This window comes from Xenopus laevis, chromosome 7S (genome assembly GCF_017654675.1).
Source record: "Xenopus laevis strain J_2021 chromosome 7S, Xenopus_laevis_v10.1, whole genome shotgun sequence".
NCBI classification, from domain to species: Eukaryota; Metazoa; Chordata; class Amphibia; order Anura; family Pipidae; genus Xenopus; species Xenopus laevis.
Window position 1 is genome coordinate 108,646,808 of NC_054384.1, and position 25,106 is coordinate 108,671,913.

The 25,106-nt window shown below is 42.5% G+C and overlaps 1 protein-coding gene across 1 annotated transcript; it reads right to left on the minus strand.

The window, feature by feature from the left end:
- Nucleotides 1-5,293: 5,293 nt before the first annotated feature.
- On the minus strand, nt 5,294-24,253 carry fxyd1.S (FXYD domain containing ion transport regulator 1 S homeolog). The gene is given in 8 exon segments (NM_001097896.1): nt 5,294-8,071; nt 9,296-9,339; nt 9,786-9,835; nt 11,649-11,685; nt 12,435-12,509; nt 14,109-14,156; nt 20,665-20,726; nt 24,226-24,253. Coding segments are annotated over 6 exon segments (288 nt in total). The 5' UTR covers nt 20,720-20,726; nt 24,226-24,253; the 3' UTR covers nt 5,294-8,071; nt 9,296-9,316.
- Nucleotides 24,254-25,106: the final 853 nt, after the last annotated feature.

Consider the following 25,106-nt stretch of genomic DNA (forward strand, 5'->3'; position numbering starts at 1 on the left):
AGATATAAAAAGTTGGGGAGCAACACAAGCATGAAAAAAGTTCCTGGGTGGTGCCAAATAAGGGCTGTGATTGGCTATTTGGAAGCCCCTATGTGGACTGGCAGCTACAGGAGTACAGGTGGCAGTGGTCATCTGGTTTTTATGCAACCAAAACTTGCCTCCAAGCCTGGAATTCAAAAATAAGCTCCTGCTTTGAGGCCATTGAGAGAAACATCCAAGGGGTTGGAGAGCAACATGGTGCTCACGAACTACTGGTTGGGGATCACTGCTCTAGAACCAAGCATCCAACCCATGTTTCACTAGAATCAGATGGACTATGCAGTATTTCCAGAAGCAAACATCCCACCCCAGTATCTCCAGAAAAAAACAGTGTCCCACATAAATTTCTCCAGAAGCAAGCCTCCCACTCTAGAAGAAATAATATCCAGACGCAAGCATCCCAACCCAGTATCTCCAGAAAAATGTGTCCCACTTATGTGTCTCAATCAAGCCTCCTAACAATGTATCTTCAGAATCAAGCATCCCACACTAGAAGCAAGAATTCCACTCTTGTATTTTACTAGTATCTCCAGAAACAAGATATCTATTACCTTCAGAATTAAGTATGCCTCACTAGTATCTCCAGAACGAAGAATCACACTGGGGTATCTCTAAAACCAAGCATCCCTTCCCAGTATTTCCAGAAGCAAGATACCCAGCTCAGTGTCTTCAGAACTCCAATAGCAAATGTCTGACCCCAGTGTCTCCAGAAGTGTGAATACAAGCATCTGTTTATGCTATCTCCATTAGTGTCCCACTCAATTTCTTTAAAAGCATCTCATTACAGTCTGTGTAAATGCCTGGAGAAAGTCTTTCCACCAACACGGGTACTCAATGGTGCAATGGGTAGGGAAGAACATATAATAGATGGATTTTCTTTGGATGATAATGATATACAGCACAATAGGATGAACATCACTCTGGTTGACTACATCTTCTCAGATACATTTGGTTTAGTCAGGGAGTAACAAAGGCACAGCAGACCTGGATGTTGCTTATGAAGGTACCAAGCCTGGAGGCCACTGAAGAGTATAGAGAAACTGTCATATATCTGTACTGATACCTGACCAACATTAATTTGTGCAAATATTTCCAATGATTAGTTGCTTTTTTTGTAAGCAGGTCAATGGGATTGGCCTCCTTAGAAAATACTCCCAACTCCTGAATGAATCTCACCCGAACCTGAGTGCTAGCTCATTTTCCAGAAGGGCCGCAAAGTGTAAGATACATCCCCTATAGTGAAACAGATGGAGAGCAGAATGAGAGAGTAAGTAATGTGGAGAAAGGGTCAGACTGTCCTAACAGAGTAGCAGAGGATCTTTCAGTGGGCCCAGGTCATAGTATGACCAGGCCTGGGAGAATTCCTATCAGTCTTATCATATTCTCTGTTGGGTTCTAAGAGACCCAGTCCAACACTGGAGAGAACTGTGGGAAATCATGAGTAGGGAATTTGGAAAGAACCAGGGTACATGAGCTGAATGTAAAAAAATTTTGGAGTGACATAGTTACGTACATAGTAGGACTCGAACATCAAAGAGATGACTGGGTAATGTGCAGCTGATAAATGGTGCTGAAATATTCAGAACTCTGTATCTTTATTCCTGTGATACATTATATATAGGTTACATGCATGGTATAGACCACTGGGGCAGCCAACTGCATTTACACTTCTAATTCCTGTGGTAGGAATTCTGCAGAACTAATTCATGGATGTGCTCCCAACCAGAACCAAATAGAGAAAAAGAAAATATATATGATTTACTCAGGGTCATTTATCAACACTGGGCAAAATGCCCATGGGCAGTAACCCATGGCAACCAATCAAATTGCTGCATTCATTGTTCTACTTGCATCTGGCTTCAAAAAGCTAATCACTGATTGGTTGCTATAGCACCATCTCTCCCTACTATACCTGCTATCCTACAGTCACACTCCCTTCCCAGAGACTATTATCCACTGTTACTATAGACACCATCTCTCCCTACTATACCTGCTATCCCACAGCCACACTCCCTTCCCAGAGACTATTATCCACTGTTACTATAGACACCATCTCTCCCTACTATACCTGCTATCCCACAGTCACACTCCCTTCCCAGAGACTATTATCCCACTGTTACTATAGGCACCATCTCTCCCTACTATACCTGCTATCCCACAGTCACACTCCCTTCCCAGAGACTATTATCCACTGTTACTATAGGCACCATCTCTCCCTACTATACCTGCTATCCCACAGTCACACTCCCTTCCCAGAGACTATTATCCACTGTTACTATAGGCACCATCTCTCCCTACTATACCTGCTATCCCACAGTCACACTCCCTTCCCAGAGACTATTATCCACTGTTACTATAGACACCATCTCTCCCTACTATACCTGCTATCCCACAGTCACACTCCCTTCCCAGAGACTATTATCCACTGTTACTAAAGGCACCATCTCTCCCTACTATACCTGTTATCCCTCATTTTTCTGTCCATTATTCAGTCGATAGGTACAGCTGTGCAGCGTGGGCTATAAAAATCACATTAAAAAAAAAATCAATACCCCTCTCTATCCACGTTGGTCATTTCCCCCTTTTATTCACGACAAATAAATTCCTTGTGCAGCTCCCTGGGGTAGGAGTAGTAAATGGATTATTTGATGATCCCAGGCTCAGTGTAAAATGAGACTAAGCTCTGTGCTGAATCATCAGATCTGGGGCTGCAGATCTTGCAATCACACTGGCTTTCCTTAGTGTTGGCAGAACGCAAGCAAATACGCTGTCTGTGTCTGGGTCTCCAACCTGCACTTCTCCTGCTGTTAAACTGCAACTCCCAGAATCCCCTGATTGCTCTCTTGCAGTATAACTGTAAGCAGTGGGTGACGGCTGTATGTTGTACGGGAATGTGTCATGTGCAATGTTCCCTATAGAGCAGGGCTGCTGGTTGTGGGGTGGGGCCCGGTGACCCTAGGCTGCAAGATTAAAAAAAACCCTCTGCCATTTGTTTGCATGGGATAGAATTTTTCTACCAACATATCTGGGATTTTTTTGGCATAACAAGGCACCCCAGCCCACCAATCTTGCAGCACTCATTACAGAGTCATATGTTGGCAGTGCCAGGTTGTATAGGTGCAAACTGCATGGCTACACAGAAGGAAAAGCAGTCTGCAGCATGTATATATATAACAATTATATCCTTGCCAACAACATAGAGATGGAGAATCTACCGTTTAAATGAAAGGGCAAAGTGTATTAGCCAGCAAAGAAATCATATGTTATACCATATTCAGTCCTACTGTCTCCCCTGTGACTCCCAAGCAGATAAGCACATTCACTATTTCTGGAGATAATGAAACAGAAAAGAAAATCAGTTCATCCAAGGATGGCAACTTACTAGCAGGGAGTTTCTCTAATAGTTTATTGGGGAATCCCAGCAGAAGGAATCCCTGCGGCAGCTGCACATCCTGCAGAATCTGGTTTTGGGGAAGACGCTGAACGTATGAACCAGCAGGGAAGGGATTATTCATTATCAGTGGGAACCGGGGTCAGACTTACTGTGCAGCAAATAACATGCTCTTTCTTCCTGTTGTGTTCCCAGAACTCTGAGTATCACTCATGTATTGTAAGGGATAATGTACCCCCTACTGTAAATGATAAGGATATTAGAAGTCACTGAGGAGTTGTTCTGTGACCATATAAAGGCACAAGGCTGCAGGCTGAGTTATACAGGGAACTCTGAGTATCACTCATGTATTATAAGGGATAATGTACCCCCTACTGTAAATGATAAGGATATTAGAAGTCACTGAGGGGTTGTTCTGTGACCATATAAAGACACAAGGCTGCAGCCTGAGTTATACAGGGAACTCTGAGTATCACTCATGTATTATAAGGGATAATGTACCCCCTACTGTAAATGATAAGGATATTAGAAGTCACTGAGGGGTTGTTCTGTGACCATATAAAGGCACAAGGCTGCAGGCTGAGTTATACAGGGAACTCTGAGTATCACTCATGTATTATAAGGGATAATGTACCCCCTACTGTAAATGATAAGGATATTAGAAGTCACTGAGGGGTTGTTCTGTGACCATATAAAGGCACAAGGCTGCAGGCTGAGTTATACAGGGAACTCTGAGTATCACTCATGTATTATAAGGGATAATGTACCCCCTACTGTAAATGATAAGGATATTAGAAGTCACTGAGGGGTTGTTCTGTGACCATATAAAGGCACAAGGCTGCAGGCTGAGTTATACAGGGAACTCTGAGTATCACTCATGTATTATAAGGGATAATGTACCCCCTAATGTAAATGATAAGGATATTAGAAGTCACTGAGGGGTTGTTCTGTGACCATATAAAGGCACAAGGCTGCAGGCTGAGTTATACAGGGAACTCTGAGTATCACTCATGTATTATAAGGGATAATGTACCCCCTACTGTAAATGATAAGGATATTAGAAGTCACCGAGGGGTTGTTCTGTGACCATATAACGGCACAAGGATAATATCTAAGGCTGAACTGATCCCAACATCTTCCTTTACTGGACAGAAATAAAATTGCAAGAAAATCTTGTGTAAATAAGAAATAGGATTATGGGTAATGTGGGTAATTATTTGGTGCCAGTGTCCCTTTAATCAGTGGGATAATTGTCAGCTATTGGTACTGATGAGACAATTACACTTCAGCATGAAACATATTTTGAGAATCATTACAAAGAAATCTATGTTAATTATGGTGCAAATGAATCCAAATTAACAACTGGGGGAAGAGTGTATTGCTAAATAAATTACTTGTGACAAACCCCCATCATTTATCTAAATCTAAACCTTAATGAATCGATTGGCTCATAGTTAATTGGGAATAAAGTAGAGGTGGGGGGCAACTGCCATAATGTCACTATAAAAACTACAGTCAAGTCAGTTCCTATTGTTGTTATGAGGCACTGTGCTCTCACACAAACCAACGGCGCACATACTTGCTAGCTCCCGTTAGCCAATGAGTGGGCAGAGCTGTGTCTTTTCCTCCCACACTTCCTGTTACAGTTAGAAGCTCCATTTTGTCCTGTCAGGTGTCAGTGAGGGAACAGCTGAACAGCACAAAATGGAGACTCAAGGAAAAAGATGTGAAGGGGGAGTAGTCAATGTATTAATATTTGATAAGATTCTCTGGTCATTTATTAGGATATTAATTGTATGTGTCAACAGTTCTCCTTCAGTTTTTCCAGTGAAATAAAAAGAAATAATACTCACTCACAAAGTCAAAAGTTATTACAAATGTTTAATATAAGGCACTACAAGTATTGAGAATGTGAGTCAGTAAGGCAGCCGTCAAACGTATACCAGTATTCAAAGTAGGGATGCACCGAATACACTATTTGGAATTCGGCCGAATACTGAGCTGAATCCGAATGCTAATTTGCATATGCAAATTAGGGCCAGGAAAGGAAAAAGTGGAAACAATTCTTCTTTCGTGGCAAAAAGTCACGTGATTTCCCTACCTGCCCCTAATTTACATATGCAAATTAGGATCCATATTCGGTTCGGCCAGGCACAAGGATTCAGCCGAATACGAATCCTGCTGAAAAAGGCAAAATCCTGGTCGAATCCCAAACCGAATCCTAGGTTTGATGCATCCCTAATTTAAAGAAACCGTGTTTAATTGGTAAAATGTATTTTTCTTTGGCACTAACGTAAAATAAATCGCAACATTAGGGCCCCTAACCCTTTTAGGAAAGTGTGGGGAAGGCCTCACAGCAAAGGGTTCTGAGCAGTGTCATAGGCAGAGCCTTTCCCAAGTGATTAGGGGTTCTGTGCAATTGCATCTCTGCAGGGAAAATCCCCCCGGCAGTGCCACAGGACTGACATATAAGTCTTATAACTTTTATCACATTTATATATTATCTCAAATTGATATTTATAGTATTTTTAAACATAAAAAAAAGGAAATAGTGTATCAAAAGTGCACTGATGTGATCCAAAAAGCATGACTTTGGGAATACAGAATGGCCAGTTTACTCCCAGGTTACCCAAACCATTTACACCCAGTTAAATGTAGTAATCCCCACCCTTTTGTGGCCTGGCGGGAGGTGTGATCTTGCGACAATGTGATGCGTGACCAACGCACGCACATAAATGGTTGTGATGTTTTACACAACGGGACATTGGCCAATGACTCCCTGCTTCAGAGTCTTGGTTAGAAAATGACCATGGTAAAAATAATATATTTTTGAAGGGTATTCTAGTAGTGACAAGCAAACGTAGCGCCCATTGGGCAATTGTGGATTTTGTCTGCTGTTGCCCTTCCTCACCTCCCACAATTAACTCACTTGCACAAAGGTTAAAGGGATTCTGTCATGATTTTTATAGTTTATGACACTATTTACACTGCAAATAATTCACTCTACAATGTCAGTCCTAACCCAACAAGTATATATTTTTTAGTTGTAATATTGGTGTGTAGGCACCATCGCAGGTCAGTTAAAGGGATACTGTCATGGGAAAAACATTTTTTTATATTTAATATTGAAATCTGACATGGGGCTAGACATATTGTCAGTTTCCCGGATGCCCCCAGTCATGTGACTTGTGCTCTGATAAACTTCAGTCACTCTTTACTGCTGTACTGCAAGTTGGAGTGATATCACCCCCCTCCCTTCCCCCCAGCAGCGTAACAACAGAACAATAGGAAGGTAACCACCATAGCAGCTCCCTAAAGCTGGCCATAGATGTAAAGATTTTTAAAAGATCCGATCGTCATCGTGAGACCACGATTATCTCAAGACGATCGTACGAATTGTCCATCAACTAAAAAGACCATTTGCCCAGGAAAACAAAGAGGAGCTGCCTGCTTGTCCCTGCAAACATAGATACATTGCACTGGGACTGATAGAGAATTTATAACCTGGCTGATCAATTTTCTGACAGATGTCGGCCAAAAAATCGTAAGATGTATGATCGCTCAAATCCCACTAAACACACGATAATTTCGAAGGATTGGTCGGACTTCGCTAAAATCGGTCGTTCGTTGGTGACCTTAACACAAGATAACAGCTGCCTGGTAGACCTAAGACAGTGATCCCCAACCAGTAGCTCGTGAGTAACATGTTGCTCTCCAACCCCTTGGATGTTGCTCCCAGTTGCCTCAAAGCAGGAGCTTATTTTTTAATTTCAGGCTTGGAGTAAAGTGTTGGTTGTATAAAAACCAGGTGCACTGCCAAACAGAGCCTCAATGTAGGTTGACAATCCACATAGGGGCTACCAAATGGCCAATCACAGCCCTTATTTGGCACCCCAAGAACATTTTTCATGCATGTGTTGCTCCCCATCTCCTTTTACTTCTGAATGTTGCTCACGGGTTCAAAAGGTTGGGGTTCCCTGATCTAAGAACAGCACTTAATAGTAAAATCCAGGTCCCACTGAGACACATTCAGTTACATTGAGTAGGAGAAACAACAGCCTGCCAGAAAGCAGTTCCATCCTAAAGTGCTGGCTCTTTCTGAAAGCACATGACCAGGCAAAATGACCTGAGATGCACCTACACACCAATATTACAACTAAATACACTTGCTGGTTCGGGAATGACATTTTATATTGAACAGTGAATTATTTGCAGTGTAAACAGTGTCATTTAGAAATAAAAACTACACCATAAACATCATGACAGAATCCCTTTAAGGTAGGGAAATGCACATGTGCAAAATGGTGGCACACAGTAAATTCTTTCAGGCTCCCCAAGTCAAGAACTGAGTTGAAAGGTGCAGCAAAATCCCCCATTTTAGTAAACTTATAATAAAATCCCTTCTAAGGGAGACTGCAATAGAATTCGGTGTGTAAGATCAGGCGTGCAAATGCTCATTTAACACCAGCATATGGTATTTGAATAAAATACAATATATATATACACATATAAAGTGGCTTTATGACTTTGGCTGTCTTTAGACTGAATACTTTGGTGTAATTTTCTTCTTGTTCCTCTGCAGGTGAGAGAGTTGCATAGGGGAGTCAATGTGATGTTCCAGGCAGAGGCCTCACCGCAGAACTGTTAAAAATCAAAGCAAAGGCAGTTAGATAATATATTTTTCTTCTAACTCTTCCCAACTTTCAAATTGGGCTCATTTAATTTTTTATTATTTGTGGTTTTTGAGTTATTTAGCTTTTATTCAGCAGCTCTCCAGTTTGCAGTTTCAGCCGTCTGGTTGCTAGGGTCCAAATCACCCTAGCAACCAGGCATTAATTTGAATAAGAGACTGGAATATGAAAGGCCTGAAAAGAAAGATAAGTAATAAAAAGTAATATACAATAAATGTGTAGCCTTACAGAGCATTTGTATTTAGATGGGGTCAGTGACCCCCCCCCATTTGAAAGCTGAAAAGAGTCAGAAGAAGAAGGCAAATAATTAAAAACAATATAAAAAAGGTAAACGAAAAGCTGCTTAGAATTAGCCTTTCTATAACATACCAAACCATACCTCCCAACATTTTGGAAATAGAAAGAGAGCCAAAAAGAGTTGTCGCTCGTAGCGAGGTGTACATTTTTTGAGCACTTCCATTTTTATGACCCCTGATTACCATTTTCATTTTACAAAATTTGGCAGTTTATGAAATTTTGAACACATTTCTGTGGTTTTTATGTGTTATAACAGTTTTGCTAATGAAGGTGAATTGCCCTTTAAGCTGCAAGTCACAGTTTCCCCAAGAGACCTGCTTATCTTACATTTTTACAATTGTTCCTTTGCTTATCTTAAATTGTTACAAATGTATCTAAGTGCACCTGCCACTATTCTGTGCTCTCTGCCAAAAGCCAATTACGTTTTAGAAACATTGTATCTCTTGCTGTTCAGTGCAGGATATCAAAGAGAAAGTCGGGACATTTCAGTAACAATCTGTGGGCTGAGCTGCCAAAATCGGGACTGTCCGGCGAATAACTGGACAGTTGGGAGGTATGTGCTAAACATTAACTTAAAGGTAAACCATCCCTTTAAATTTTGTTCCAGGCTCCATGGAGGTTCAGGATCATACCCATTGTTTCTGCTCCATTGTGCAACCATTGAGTTTCTGGCAGTGGGGATCATGAGTTTGGGAATGAGATGGGGAAAAGGGTGGCCAGATTAAAAAGAAAAACAAGCAGCTAAATCCCCTTTAACAGTCCTCCTGTTACAGTTCTAGGTGGTCCCAGTTCCGCTCTGGTGAAAGACACACAATTCCTAATATTCAGGCAGCTAATGACTGGTTAGTCTGTATAGAAGATCCTATCAGTTACTTACCATGTTCTCACAGAGACCAGCCTATAGTCTTCTACTAGACATTCCTGAAAGAGAAAATTGGGGCAGCATAAGGAACCCCTGATGTTCTCTACAATGTTTCCCTTCTCCTTCACCTTCACTACCCAGAGGGCCCTGGAATGGTCCATTGGCAGATACTAGACTCCATGATGAAAGTTAATTGTGCCCTTACAACCATATTGGCCACTGGAATATGGACATTCAAAAATAACTCCAAATTGTATAAAGGATATTCATTAAAGGGATAGTGTCCCTTTATACCTTCAAAGCAATTGATTTAAATCTCATCAATGGACTGATTGTCAGCGAACAGGCCAGGAGTTTGGAACTGGCCAGGAATCCAGAATATTTGGTCTGTGTTTTTCCAAATGGTTAATCCCAATAAACTGCCTTGTAGCTAAGGGCTGAATAGAGTTGGTTAACTCTTGATGGTTTTCACGTAATATAAGTCCTATCACTGAACAGTACTTACGTCTTATTGATGCCCGGAGAGTTCCCTCTTCTTCAAGTGGCTCCCCTGTCCTAGGGAACAACACAAAAACAAATATAATCCTTTACCCTTTCAGTAACTGACACACAAAGCAGAAATCCACCAAAATCATAGACCTTGTTTTACCTTTCATTACTCCATAGCAACTCTTCCAATCAATAATATTAAGATCCTTCCATTGACCTGAATGTATTATTGGGACTGTGTTCAGTGGTGGACAAAACAGACTATGTGGTGCCCCATTCATGGTCGGACTGGGCCGGCAGGACACCGGGAAGAAACCTGGTGGGCCCAGAGCTGTTCCCTGCGCAAAGCCGCTAGTGAAGCTTCTGACCTCTCTCTCTGGCCTTCCGCGTGCCAAAAGAAGGAGAAGGTAGGTGTGGGGGTGCCAAAGAGGTTTGCCACTCGGGATGAGGGGTTGGTGAGGCCTTTGTGGCTGGGAAGGAGAGCCAGTCCGACACTGGCCCCATGATATAAAACCCTTTGTTGAGCTACAACATCAAACTATCATGGATTCTGGAGTTGCACTTCAAAATCACCCAAAGGGCTGCATGGTGGGAAACCCTAATATTTAGTCATACTGCCACCTTCTTGTGCAACTGCTGCCATATTTCCCTACTCTCACCATCTCGCCCTGCCATACTTTCTATGCCATTACTCTTCCTATGCTTAGCTGCTACTTTACAAGGCCCAGCTCCTAGATGTACAGGAAAAGATCTCATCCAAGAGTTCCCTCACGCAGCTTGAGCTATAAGGAACATTTACACAGCTATTGTGTTATGATGACTATGTTAAAAGCAACCAGGTTATTCAGTGGTAATGATGGGCGAATTTGCGCGATTTGCCACCAGCGAATAAATGCGCAAAACGCCTGCGAAAATTTGTGAAACACCCACGAAAATTCGCCTGTCAAAAACGAGAAGCCAGCGCAAGTTCGCCCATCACTATTCAGGGTTTTTTTTTTTTCAACTGACTTTATCTGTCTTTGGAGTCCCCAACCAGTGGCTTGTGAGCTACATATTACTCTCCAACCCCTTGGATGTTGCTCCCAGTGACCCCAAAGCAGGGGCTTATTTTTGAATTCCAGGCTTGGAGGCAAGTTTTGGTTTCATAACCATGTGTATTGCCAAACACAACCTCCTGTAGCTGCCAGTCCACATAGGAACTGCCAATAGCCAATCACAGCCCTTATTCGGCACTTCCAGGAACTTTGTTCATGCTTGTGTTGTTCTCCTACTCTTTTTACATTTGAATGTGGCTCACAAGTAAAAAGATTTGGGACTCCTGCATAAGACCTCATGGAGACCCCTGGCATTGGCATAGGGGCTTTATCATGCTTTAAAGGAGAAGGAAAGCTACCATGGCAGTTTATTTCCTATAGATTAGCCACAAAAGTGCAAGCTAGAATGCTATTTATTCTGCAGAATGCTTTACAATACCTGACTAAACAGCTCTAGACACTGTCTCTGTTTGTTTAGGATAGAAGCTGCCATATAAGCTTGGTGTGACATCACTTCCTGCTTGAGTCTCTCCCTCACTTACAGCTCTGAGCTCAGATTACAGCAGAGAGGGAGGAGGGAGAGAGGAGCAAACTGAGCATGCTCAAGCCCTAGCCCTGGAGGTTTAAGCTGAAAACAGTTAGTCTGATACAGAAGCCCATGAGTACACAATAGAAGGAAAGAAAAGTGGTGTTTCTTTTGACCCTTGACTCAGAGCAGCATTACTTTGAGGCTTTACTGGTGTATTTATATAGACCTTTCTGATAAAGCTTACTTCACTTTAGCCTTTCCTTCTCCTTTAAAAATACAGGGACAATTAATTTTTGTAATTGAGTTTATGCATTACCTTTGATGCTGGTTGAATTTACAGCGACATTTTCTGCCTGTAGATGCAAAAAAAAAAAATGTTAATGTACTTACATTGAAATGTGATTACTGTACATTGAAGTGAAGTTAGGGTACACTGGGGTGTAGTTATTATAAGGAAATAGAAATGCTAACGCTTCTATTGTAGAGACTACCCCTCCTCAACAAACACTTTGGATCAGGGGCATATTTATATTAAGGCACCCAGGGCCTGTATCTAGGCAGCAGGTTTTGGGGGCGGCTCTTGGGGTGCCTATAAATGTATTTTTAATCTGGTGACAGAGCTTGGGGGGGGGTGAGGGGTAGGGGGTCGGGTTGTTTGGCGAAAGTGACTTCATGTGCACAGTTTGTGACGTCACTTCTGCAGCATGAGCACTTGTGACATCACACACACAATTTGCTGGCATCACACGCACGGCATAGGGGTGTGTTGAGGTGCGGTGCCTAGGGTGGCATTGGACCCAAATACAGCCCTGCTTTGGATTTTAATTAATGAGAATGTGGAGAGCAGGGCAGAGTCCAAATGAAGTCCAGATGCATCAGAAATCCCATGGTGCATTGCCTGCTCCTGGCTCAATAAATCATTGAACATGTCAACTAAGGGATAACTGGACTTGTTGGACAGGTCTGAGCTTGAGGAGCAGGAGAGGAACATAGAGAGGGACAGATGGTATGAGTCTCTGCCCTGCTAATATTTAAATGGTTCTCTGCCACATGGAACCCAGCATTGTTTTACTCCAGGGTACTATATCAATAAGGCACTTACTTAGAATGATAAGGATCCCCAGGATAAAGAGAATGCCAGCAAATGCAAGGCCGCCAAGCCGGAGAGTGTGGTAATCTGGCATTGAGAAGAGAGGTTTTATTAGTATTAGAGTAGAGAGACATTGCCAAAATTACGTAGTAACGTAGTAACAGAGTAACATAGTAAGTTAGGTTGGAAAAAGACACGCGATCATCAAGTTCAGCCTTTAAACTCTATTTTAACCTGCCTAACTGTTAGTTGATCCAGAAAAAGGCAAAAAACTGAAGCCTCTCCAATTTCATATCCCTGTATTCCCTCACTTGCTAAACACCATCCAACCCCTTCTTATACCTATCTAATGTATCAGCCTGTACCCCTGATTCACTTCCCAGCTCTCCCTGTAACACCCCTTTCCCTCCTCTAATCTCATTGGCTCCCTCCTGTCTGCTGGGAGGAGCTACTGGTGAATAAAGCATCCGACCCTTCCTTGTACCTATCTAATGTATCAGCCTGTACCACTGATTCACTTCCCAGCTCTCCCTGTAACACCCCTTTCCCTCCTCTAATCTCATTGGCTCCCTCCTGTCTGCTGGGAGGAGCTACTGGTGAATAAAGCATCCGACCCTTCCTTGTACCTATCTAATGTATCAGCCTGTACCCCTGATTCAGGGAGACAATTCCACATCTTCACAGCTCTCACTGTAACAAACCCCTTCCCAATATTTAGCTGGAACCTCTTTTCTTCTAATCGGAATGGGTGACTTCAGTTCAGCTGGAAAGACCTACTGGATTAAATTACACTCTGTCTTCCTGGTGTAGAGACACCAACTTCTTTACTCAGAGTGCAAATCTCGACTCGGTGCAGATTCTGTCTAGCGGAGTTCACGGCAGCCATCTTCCAGCTCTTCAGTAATCTTCGGAATCTGTGATTTTCAGCTCTTGTGCAGTTGTTGCAAAACAGATAATTGCTCCATCTGCGCATGCGCCAACGGCACTTACTTCCCGAACATTACCAAAGAGAAGAAGATGGCTGCCTTGAACTCCACTGGACAGAATCTGCACTGAGGGGTAAGTGAAGAGTTAGGGGCAATTGCCTGGCAATGGGGGGGATGAGGGGGGTCTATGTAGGGTAGAGGGGGTAGGGTTTTTTTTTTCTTTACAATTGAATTCTCCTCTAAGGGGCCAGTTCTAAACAACTTTTCAATTGACCTTCATTTTTTCTATTTTTAGAGTTTTTGAATTATTTGCCTTCTTCTTCTTCTGACTCTTTCCAGCTTTCAAATGAGGGTCACTGACCCCATCTAAAAACCAGATACTCTGTAAGGCCACACATTTATAGTTATTGTTACTTTTTATTCCTCATCTTTTTATTCAGGCCTCTCCTATTCATATTTCAGTCTCTTATTGAAATCAATGCATGGTTGCTAGGGACCTGGATAGCAAACTGGAGAGCTGCTGAATAAAAAGCTAAATAATTCATAAATCACAAATAATAAAAAACAATTACAAATTGTCTCAGAATATCACTCTCTACGTCATGAACAACCCCTTTAAAGATCAACCTGAAGCCCTATGATCAGAACTCTCAGAATGCCCAGCTAAGCACAAATAATATGTTGCCTGGAATACTTAAGTCAGTTATTTCCAATACTTTCTATAAAACAGATATTTGTAATTTACTATATTGAGTCTTACCATAATGAAAAGGATCCTTCTCCGCTTGTTTATTCTCAGTTTCAGAGTCTAACAAAAAGAGAAGAAAATTTGAAGTAAGGTTTATTGGCTTCAGACGACCTCACTGCTCCATTTGGGGGTCATGGCCCCATCTACTCTCCCCGCCCATGACTTTACATTGCCGGCTTCTAAATTCCAGTTTTACACTATAGCAGGTATCCCCAACCTTTTGAACCTGTAAACAACATAAAGAAGTAAAAGGAGTTGGGGAGCAACACTAGCATGAAAAATGTTCTTGGGGTGCCAAATAAGTGCTGTGATTGGCCATTTTTAGCCTATATGTGAATTGTAAACCTACATTGAGGCTCTGTTTGGCAGTACATCTGGTTTTTATACAACCAAAACTTGGCCCCAAGCCTGGAATTCAAAAATAATCACCTGCTTTGAGGCCACTGGGAGTAACATCCAAGAGGTTGGAGAGCAACATGTTACTCATGAGCTACTGGTTGGGGATCACTGCTCTATAGGCATGCCTGCCCCACCCCGCCTCTTTTGTTATGTCATTAGCGGTGCAGGTCTATAAATGGAGGCAGGAAGCCAGGTGCGGGCAGATTCAGGTGCTTGTCAAGTTTTTCTTGACCCACACATTACTAGTTTGTACTATTTCATACACAAGACTCAACTGTACTGCTTAATGCAGAGGAAAGGTTTGTACTGTTTGATACAATTAAAAGCTGAGAAAAAGTTTGTACTGTTTGGTACAGAAGCCCCGTACCACAATGTCCTATGCAACAATGTTAGGGACTGACACCGTCCCAAAAGCAAAACTCCTTTGCGTTACAATTAATGGCGTCACCCCTTTAACCTCTGGATCTTGCTAGTGGCAAAAGAAGGCTCAGTATATGGGGAGAGAGGGGTCACAATGGTACTGATAGAGCTTGTATATGACACCCGGATATAATTGGAACAGTACAATAAACAAAAAACTATTTTTGTTCAGATATTTGGGGCATTTAGCAAAATTACAGCTACATGAATCCTGGATGGACGTTTTCTAAAATCTAGGTTAAAAGACTTCATACAATAAACACAGACAAGAGGCCTTGCCGTTATCTCTGTTCTCTGACGCTTGTTTTGATGAAGATCTCAGTGGCACCTTCCGGCAGTGGGAATATTGAATAAAGCCACATTAATGGCAGGGGAAGCTGGCTGAGCAGAGGGGCCTGGTCTGGGTGCCAGACTTTTGTTTCCGAGCTGTTGGCAGCCCCCAGGCACTAATCTCTCTGGCAGGGAACATCACCTTATTTGGGAAGATCTCTTCTCATACAGCAAAGCCCCTGTGATCTGCAGAAGACGGGAGATGCTGGGTGATGCCGGCACTTTAGTTCAGTGACAGCTGGAGAGGCACAAAGCTGTGTTTCATGGTGTTGGGACGGTGCTTTGTGTGAGGCCCCTCTTTTATATATATATATATATATATATATATATATATATATATATATATATATATATATATATAGGACCATTCACTTCAATCTCCAGCAGTGGACAGTTGTAATGATGAGTGGACATAAACCTGGATGTCTGGTAGTGTGGGCAGCTGGTAGACCATAATTTCTCTTGCACCTTCCATATTGGAGGTGCAAGAAAAGCAACATGGCAGTCTCTTCTGAGTGTCTGACAGACGCATCTATAGCCACTATTTCTTCTCAGCTTTATAAGTTCTGATTTCACTGCCACTTGTATTTCCCCCTGCAAGGTCTGATCCATTCTGCAGACATAGCTACATTGCATGGACACAGCAAACTTTGGAGAAGATTAAAAGGAACTATCGTGAAAAATAAAATGCAATATAAGCTTCATCATACTGACATAAGAAACTTTCTAAATACAATCAATTAAAAATTCTGTACAGTTTCTGAAATAATCATGTTTGTCTTCACTATTCCTCTTTCAGCATCTGTTTCTCTTTGGGTGTTAGATAATCATTGACAATTAGATCCAATATATCTTATATTGCCTAGAAGATGTATTAGAGCTCACTATTAAAATCACCAGAAATCCTGTCTCTCTACATGCAGGATTTGTGCAAAAGGCAGTTATTTTGTTAGATTTTGTTTGTACTGGAATCAGTGTCGGACTGGCCCGGCGGGACACCGGGAAAAAACCCGGTGGGCCCCGACCCTCGTGGGCCCCCGCCGGGCCAGACCCCCTCTAACAGTATAAAAAAATTTTAAAAAGTTTTCGGCGATGCGCATCGCATCACCGCTTGCGCATGCGCATCGGCGCTTGCGCATGCGTATCGGCGCTTGCGCGCCGAGAAGTGCGCTCGCGCATGCGCGCAGTAGGGGGGCGGGGGCCCTGGACCAGCAGTCCCGGTGGGCCCCGGTCCCCCCAGTCCGACCCTGACTGGAATCAGTTATTTGAGTGAGCTCTAATTCATCTGCTAGGAAAGGGAGCCCCCTTATATATTGGATCTAACTATCAATGAATATCTGACACCCAACTGCTGCATGAAGACAGAATGAAGAGAAACAGATGCTGAGAGAGTGAGAAATGTGATTATTTCAGAAACAATGCAGAATATATAATCGATTGTATTTACAAAGTTTCTTATTTCAGTAAGACAAAGCTTATATTACATTTTAATTTTCGCGATAGTTCCCCTTTAAAAGAAACATGGTGGTGAGCACTTAAAACTTAACCCACCACAACAAACATCTGCCCTCCTCGTGATTTCTTGTTCAGACCCAGAAGATAAGCATTATAAGATCATCACCAATGACTACATGATGACATGGTGGTGGTGGTGGGGTGTCTGCTGGATTAAGCAAGAAGGTAAGATGTCTATCCTTTAGAGAAGAGCAGGGGGGGGCTGTGCATTGCAAAAGAGCTGAAAGATGGAGGTATTTAACTTTTGGCCCACTAGGGTTTGTGGAGAAATGTTGTCTTCGGTTCTCTATCCTCGAACAAGCAATGGTTATCTGAGCCCTGAAGACAGAATTGATCCATGAACCTAGAGCATTTAGTGGAAATCATCGACACGTGACATGTTGCCTTGGGTTCACTAGTAGACCATTCCTTCTGTTGCTTCCCCTTTAGCAAACAAGTCTTACAGACAGGTCATTATCTATTCTTTTGGTCTTCTCTTTCTGTGAAAGCTGCAGTTCTCTCCTTGGTATCACAGGGTTAATGACACATGAGTGGAATCAATACCTAGAGGTCAACAGGAGGATCCAGAATTGCTGAGTGTGGACCTGTGCATCCCTACTGGGACTACCAACCCCCATTGCACTGATACGGCTTTTCCCAATAGCCCCTGCCTGCTATCAGATGGACACCCAACTCAGCATTCTAAGTCTCACATCAATACAGGGGTTCTATATGATATCTTAGTGGTATGGAAGTATAGTACAGGAGCCATTGGTCTTGTGTAGAGTTCATCACTCCCATTACTCACATCATTTCTTTGGACCAAACAAATTGCATGGAGTTGAAGTTTGCTACCCAGTTCCCACAAAAAACTGACATTAGTGTAACTTTCCTTCAGAAAATGTTCTCGCCTGCAGCTTGGGTTTTTTTTTGGAAAATAAGTTCTTTCTAGAAGTAGATGTATGGAAGCACAATCAATGAGGAACCCACGGTTACTGCAATAAACTTGGTGAGCCTGAAGCCTTGAAGATTCCTTAAATTATCTAATGAAGCCTGACACTGGGGGAGTCTTGAGATTGTGGAGGGAGGTGGGAGTGAATTGTATCAATTGTATCCAGGAGAGATGAACAAGCAGTCAAGAAATGCCCTCTCCTAAACTGCTCCATCTCAACATAGGCCCACCGCAGCTCAAGGCTGGAGAAGGATGGACTCAACTCACCAGTTCACCAGCCAGAAACAGGAAACCCAACCATGGCAAATAATTCCTAAACTTACAAACATAAAGGGCATATCAAAGTTTCATTAATCCAGACCCCCAGATTCCATAAGGTATAGTTGAAAACGGAACCTAGACATATCAAAGACAAAGACAGCACTGCACTAGAAAAACCTTCTCCGCTCAGAGTAGGGGCTGGGTAATTACAACTTTTCCCCCACTACGTTGTAGTATTCCCAATGCTGCAAAAAGTAATTTGAGGTCAATGAATTGGGATATGAATTGCTTTAATCAGGACCAGCTTTACTGCCAAGAATAACAGCAGTGATCCCTAACCAGTGACACGTGAGGAAAATGTTACTCACCGACCCCTTGGATGTTGCTCCCAGTGGCCTCAAAGCAGGAGCTTATTTTTGAATTCCAGGCTTGGAGGCAAGTTCCGGTGCATAAAAACCAGATGTACTGCCAAACAGAACCTGTAGCTATCAGTCCTCATAGGGGCTACCAAATAGTCACAGCTCTTATTTGGCACCCAGGGACTTTTTTCATGCTTGTGTTGCTCCCAAAATCTTTTTATGTTGCTCACGGGTAAAAAAGGTTGGATCGGAGAGGTTGGAATGAGTTTGGCACAAGGAGCTGCTGCTTTTTCTCAGCAGACATATCATAGGTGGGTAATAAATATGTATCCTTAATTGAATATTTCCTGCGCTCATCTTCCGGATTCCTTAACAGATTCGTCCCTAGTCACTAACCATAAAAGGGAACATCTATCAACATTCCCTGTCATTAGTTATCAAGCCAGAAATTGCAGTTTAACAACCTGTGCCTGAAGGTAGCTACTGTTATTCAGAGGGGGTCGTCATACCTTACAGTTCCTACCAATAGGGGTAACAAAAAATAAGTGTCAAAATTGGGATTCTTTTTGCAGAGCAGCAAGGGCCTCAGGGGGGGCAGAAAAGTGAAGTAATAAACAGTCATAAAACTCCATCAGGATTTGCTCAGGACGAGCTCATGAAACACTGGTAGCATTTTTGTAGAGCTGTTTGGCTAAATGCAGAGCATCTGACTCTGGTTATCTCCAAACAGACTTGAGGGAAACCCAGAGATGCAAGTAGAGGTTTCTTCTGTTTGATCATAAGTGGCTATCCTGATCATTATAGATGTTACAGATGTTACCTCTCTTTCTTCTGAGTATGGGACTAATTCCTCAGGTTAGGGACTAAACTTTAACTGGAGACTCATTGGAGAATTTTTAATCTATTTTCTGTGTTTTCTGTAGGACCCGGTGGCACCTGACCTGATTCATGACTCTAGGTTGGTGATGGAACACAGGGATAATAATTACAAAAGATAAAAATGTCTAAAATCAAATTCATTTAATTATTGGAAGACCAGTAAAAAAAAGCAGTTGCGTCAGTGAAGGCAAGAAACCAATTGCGGGGGCTAAAGTGGGGATATCTTATTTTTGGAAATGTGATATAATTTAAGATGAAGGAACTCGAGGAAAAATGGGGGGGGTGAGCGATATTTTAAGAATTGCATGAATGGGATCATTATTCCTGATAATGGAAGGTGCATGACCCATTGGGTGTGTGGGGAGGGGGTCGGAAATAGAATTAGCTCTGTTTTAGAGAGGTCACAGTGTATAAAGTCAGAGGTCAGTCGTTCTGGGATCTCAATGAAACAGTTAGGAAAGAGGCTGGGAGAGGAAATGTAATGGGGGTATCACTGGGGTCAGTGTGGAAGGGCAAAGGAATTTATGGTTTGGGGTGCATAGAAAAGTGATTATGGGGACGCCGGCAGCAATAAAGATACAAAGCAAAGATAATTCCCTTGGACCCTTGTCATTGGCACCAGGAAGAATGTGGAAAGGCTCAATAATTCATAAAAAAACATCCCTTGACTACACAGGGCGGTGCTGATCTCATTATTAATCAGGGCCACCATTAAAAATATTGCCCCCCTTGTAGTATAGCAGGGCTTTTTAAAACCACCACTTGGGGCCCAGATTTTAGCAGCTGTTGAGAAGCTAAGCTTAGGGCTCGTCACTAATTATCCAGCAGAAAATGAGCTTCCCTGGCTGTAATATAAGCTGATGCTACAGGTTTGCTTATTATTAAATTCTGATGCTAATTGCACTGGTTTCTGTGCTGCCATGTAGTAATTATGTGTATTAATTACTAATCAGCCTTATATTGTGACATTTCTATTCTATGTGTACTGTATATTGTGAGTGGCTCCCTAAGCTCAGTAAGTGACAGCAGCGCAGAGCATGTGCAGTGAATCAGCAGAAAAGAAGATGGGGAGCTACTGGGGCATCTTTGGAGACACAGATCTTTACTGCTAAAGGGCTGTGGTTGCCTTGGGCTGGTACAGAAGCACAAAACATAATGTACAACATTTCTACCTACTTGTCCTTTAATCCATGTGCCCTGTTCCTCCCACTTATACCCTCGTCTCCATGTCCTTTTCCCCTTCCACCCCAATCCTTACATGATCCCTGTGCCCTTTCTACCTGCACTCTATCCCATCATCCAATGAATGGGCAATTTTTGCCAGTTTCTGTTGTTGTACAATATGTATTTTGTAAGGTTCTAAAATATGTATGATACTCTGTGCTTTAACCAAGGCCAAACCTTTTCCAAACCATAAAGCATTCTCTTGATTCCACCCATAAAATTCCATCCAACCATAATATTTAGCACATACCGATAGCCGCGGAGATGGCAATAGAGCAGCAGAAGACAAGCAGCTGAACCTCCATCATTGAGCTGCAGGGGGGAAATAGAGAGAGAAAGAGAGAAATTTTAGGGAGAAATTGAGCAGGCACTTCCAAGAACCAATCTTCCAGGCAGACTTTTCAATTAAAAAGTGATTATTGAAGTGCACTAGGACACAGCCTAACGCGTTTCGTATCAACAGGACACTTAATCATAGGCCATACCCATCAGAGAAATTTTAGGCACAAATACTGTACAATTGTTACTTAGTTAGAACTGGGAATATCTCCAATTAATCAGAGCCTCACTTACTCATCAGACTAACCCTTAAAATGCACTGCTGAAATCTAAACGAGAACACTCAATACTCTAATGAAAACCAGAAAATCTTCCCTGCTCCACTGTTCAGTGCAATGGATGCTGCACAATGACATTCCCAGCATGGAAGTAATGGGCCGGATCCAGCTGCCAAGTGAATTCGCTCCAAATGGAAAAAGTGAGTGTAAAAGGCAACACCCTGAGCTGGGAGTGAGCAGACAAATACGTGCCGTCTCTCTGAACACACACATTTATCCAGGGCTCGGTGCAAGTGTAGGGCCCAGAATTATAACCCCTTGGGGCCCCATACACAAAGCATTTGTACCTGACCCAGTGTCAATACGCACAATAAGCAGCTTCTTGTGCAGAAGAGTCCTGCGGCCATACCGTATGTTAATTAAAATATTACTGGTTTATGTTTCACCAAAAGTGCAGAACAGTGAAACTGAAAGTACTTTAATTCTGCACCTGATCCAAACTCCTTTTTCATGAAGAAGGCAGTCACTCTCACATTCCAACTCAAGTTTAAGCCCCACTGTATAACGAACTGCTCCTTATCTGTAACCCTGAGACACAGGCAGCAGATGGGGCCAAAAGTTGACCAGATGTTGATCGGGCAGGTTTAAAGATCCCATCGAATCAAGGTTCGTTGATGCCGTCATCGATCTGACCATCCATATTCTGGTTGTTGTGATCCAATGGTTGGGGCCCATGATTGGATCAACCCCATATCTCCCAACTCAAGCTGGGCATATTGGGGAGAGATCCACTCATTTGGCAAGGTCGCTCTATGAATGGCCAGCTTAACTCTCCTGGTTATGTGAGAGATGGGAGGCAAGTAACTGAAGGAAGGCAGCTATACAGGGACAGATTTAAATGACACTGTTTACACTGCAAATAATTCACTCTACAATGTAAAATTTCATTCCTTACCCAACAAGTGTATTTAGTTGTAATATTGGTGTGTAGCTGCATCTCAGGTCATTTTGCCTGGTCATGTGATTTCAGAAAGAGCCAGCACTTTAGGATGGAACTGCTTTCTGGCAGGCTGTTGTTTCTCCTACTCAATGTAACTGAATGTGTCTCAGTGGGACCTGGATTTTACTATTGAGTGTTGTTCTTAGATCTACCAGGCAGCTGTTATCTTGTGTTAGGGAGCTGCTATCTGGTTACCTTCCCATTGGCTGCTGGGGGGGGGGAAAGGGAGGGGCAGATATCACTCCAACTTGCAGTACAGCAGTAAAGAGTGACTGAAGTGTATCAGAGCACAAGTCACATGACTGGGGATACCTGGGAAACTAACGATATGTTTAGCCCCATGTCAGATGTCAAAATTAAATATAAAAAAATCAGTTTGCTCTTTTGAAAAACGGATTTCAGTGCACCCATGCACCCATAGTACTTTTAACTTCAGGAAGCCATGTGTCTACTATGGAAAAGGCTCTGAATAAAGCACAGACTGTCCTCTATGTCCAGGAATGCCAACGGTACCACCTCCTTTATCTTTGGTTTATTTAGAAAGTATGCAGCTTAAATGACCCTTTATTTAGAAAAGCTATAAAGAATTAACACTATGATGAAACAATAACTGTGTTTGCTCCTTATATTAGAAGAGGCAACCAAAATATGTATGTTTGTATGTAGTAGCACCCCTTCAGGACTCTATTTACTTGCAGTAGTGCCCTCATTACAATGCCGCTGCTTGCCAAGGTCTGGCATGTGACTGCGGTCAGATATTGGCATTTAGCTGGAGTAGGTGTGAGGTCAGATGGCAGTTATAGCAAGAGGAGACTGGCAGTTGCATCCCTAGCAGGAGATGGAATTTACATGCACTTTGATAAAGCAAAGACATGGAATTCCTTCTGAAGCTTCTCCCAGTGGGGAATGTGCTCTCACTGGGAATAGTATCCCTGCAGCACCCGTACTTCTTCACTTTAAAGGGGAAATTTACCATGTCATTTAAGTTTGATGTAGGAAGCAACCATCTCTAACTTTATTTCTATGTTGCTGCTCTCTGGTTTGGATTTGAAACAGCAGTCTGCGGTGGCTGGTTGCCATGCTCACTGGCCATAGCAAGTATGGCAACAAAGCATAACCAGGATATACAGTGAAACCTCAATTTTACATCTCCTGATTTTAAGTTTACCCTCATTTTACATTGTTGTTTTGTGGTCCCACCTATATAGTATGCATAATACATTTTCCAGGATTTTACACGATTTTTGACATTCCCTGATTTTACATTTTCCTGGATTTTACGCCAATTTTTTTCTGGTCCCTTGAAAAACGTAAAACAGGGGTTGAACTGTATCCTGAAATGAAAGCTAAACATTAAACTCCTTTTAACAACCAGAAGCACAAACAGTTAAATTACATTATATGCAAACTATAAGTTCTCCTCACTTTAAAAAGCCGGTGTGAAATTGTGTCCTGCTGCTGCTGCTCAATTGCAAATGACAAGAATAATATTCATGGTGGATTCTAAACCCTGAACACCAACTGACCTGAAGCTTTGGGGGTCCTGCTATCAGACTTGGGCTGTCTGGTGGTGTGGAAGTTGTAGTTCAGCAACATCGAGGCCATAACGCAGACACTTGAACATATGCATTGAACTAGATGTGTCTTTTATCAACTGCTCTTCCTCTGTACCCCCATATGGGAATGATGGGTCACATGGCCGGTCACATGTTACTTCATCAATATTATCCCCAAATCAACTTTGCAACATGCAGGAACCTCTCTCACCCTCGGGTGAATTCTCTTTTCTTAGTTTTCATCTCTGATTTTGTTTATCTTACAGAATTAAAGGCACTTTTTTAAAGATCATAATCAATTAAACGTTTCTAAAAAGTGACAGTTTGCTCTATAAACGCCCGGCTGAAAGGGACAGGACGTAGCAATAACCTCATTTGTTTGGCTCATGTCTGTATATGTGTATATATATATATATATATATATATACGTAATGGGTATAAGACAAAATATATATACATAACGGGTAAGAGACAAACAATAAATATATATATACATAACGGGTATAAGACAAACAATATATATATATATGTATATAAACATAACGGGTAAGAGACAAACAACATATATAGATATATATACATAATGGGTAAGAGACAGGCAGTATATACACATAACGGGTAAGGCAGTATACAGTATATATATACATTACAGACAGACAATATTTACAGACACAGCAGATCGAGTTTAGGGATCTCACCAGGGTCTTTGGGAGAGGAGGGTGTCGGAGGGGTGTCTCTCAGCAGTGAGCGGGCGCTTGGGTGAGTTCTCTGGGCTCGTCTGTCTGTCTGTCTGGGCACATTAGGAAACACCAAACTACTGACTCTGTTTACACTTTCTCTCTCAGTTCTCTCCCACCCACAGACCCTGGCACCCCCCCTTATCCGTAATCTCACTGCCTCCTCCCCATCTGTCCTGTTTCCCCTCCCAGCCAGGGGTCTCTTATCCTTCTCCCCTTCCCATCGCTCCCCCCTGACCTCTGTATGTGCCCTCACCCCCTTTCCCTACAACTTCACACCCCCATATCCTGCCCCAAAAACCTTTCAGCCCTCAGTTCCCTCCCCAGGCTCTTATATGACCCCCGGCACATTTACACTGAAGCCCTGGCACAGACCCAGGCAGACTGGCAGGAACAGCACGGAGGGAGGGGGGGCAGATCCCAAATCTCTATTAAAGGCCCAGGCTCAAAGTTCTCCGTGGTTTTAATTATTTTAGGGGAAACCAGTGTAACATTGAAGAAAGAATTAGCGTGTGAATCTCTAGGTTCCACTAGGATGTAGGTGAAAAAACATAAGGACCAATTGCAATGGGAAACCTACTAAAAGGGGAAGTTGATCATTTCACAAGCTGTCGGCTCTATTCAGAGACTCGGTTCTACTTTCCCTTCTGTTGGTGCAAAGTAAAACCCCAAATGATCATTAGACCTTGTTACCCCGGCACCCAGAAGGCAGACGGTTTATTTAAATCATGTGTTACTTGTGTAAGTAGGACCCTAGCAACAAGATAGCAGCTTCAATTCCAAAGTGGAGAGCTGCAGAGGAGAAATGTTTCATAAAGACATAAACCTGTTAAAGACAAAGG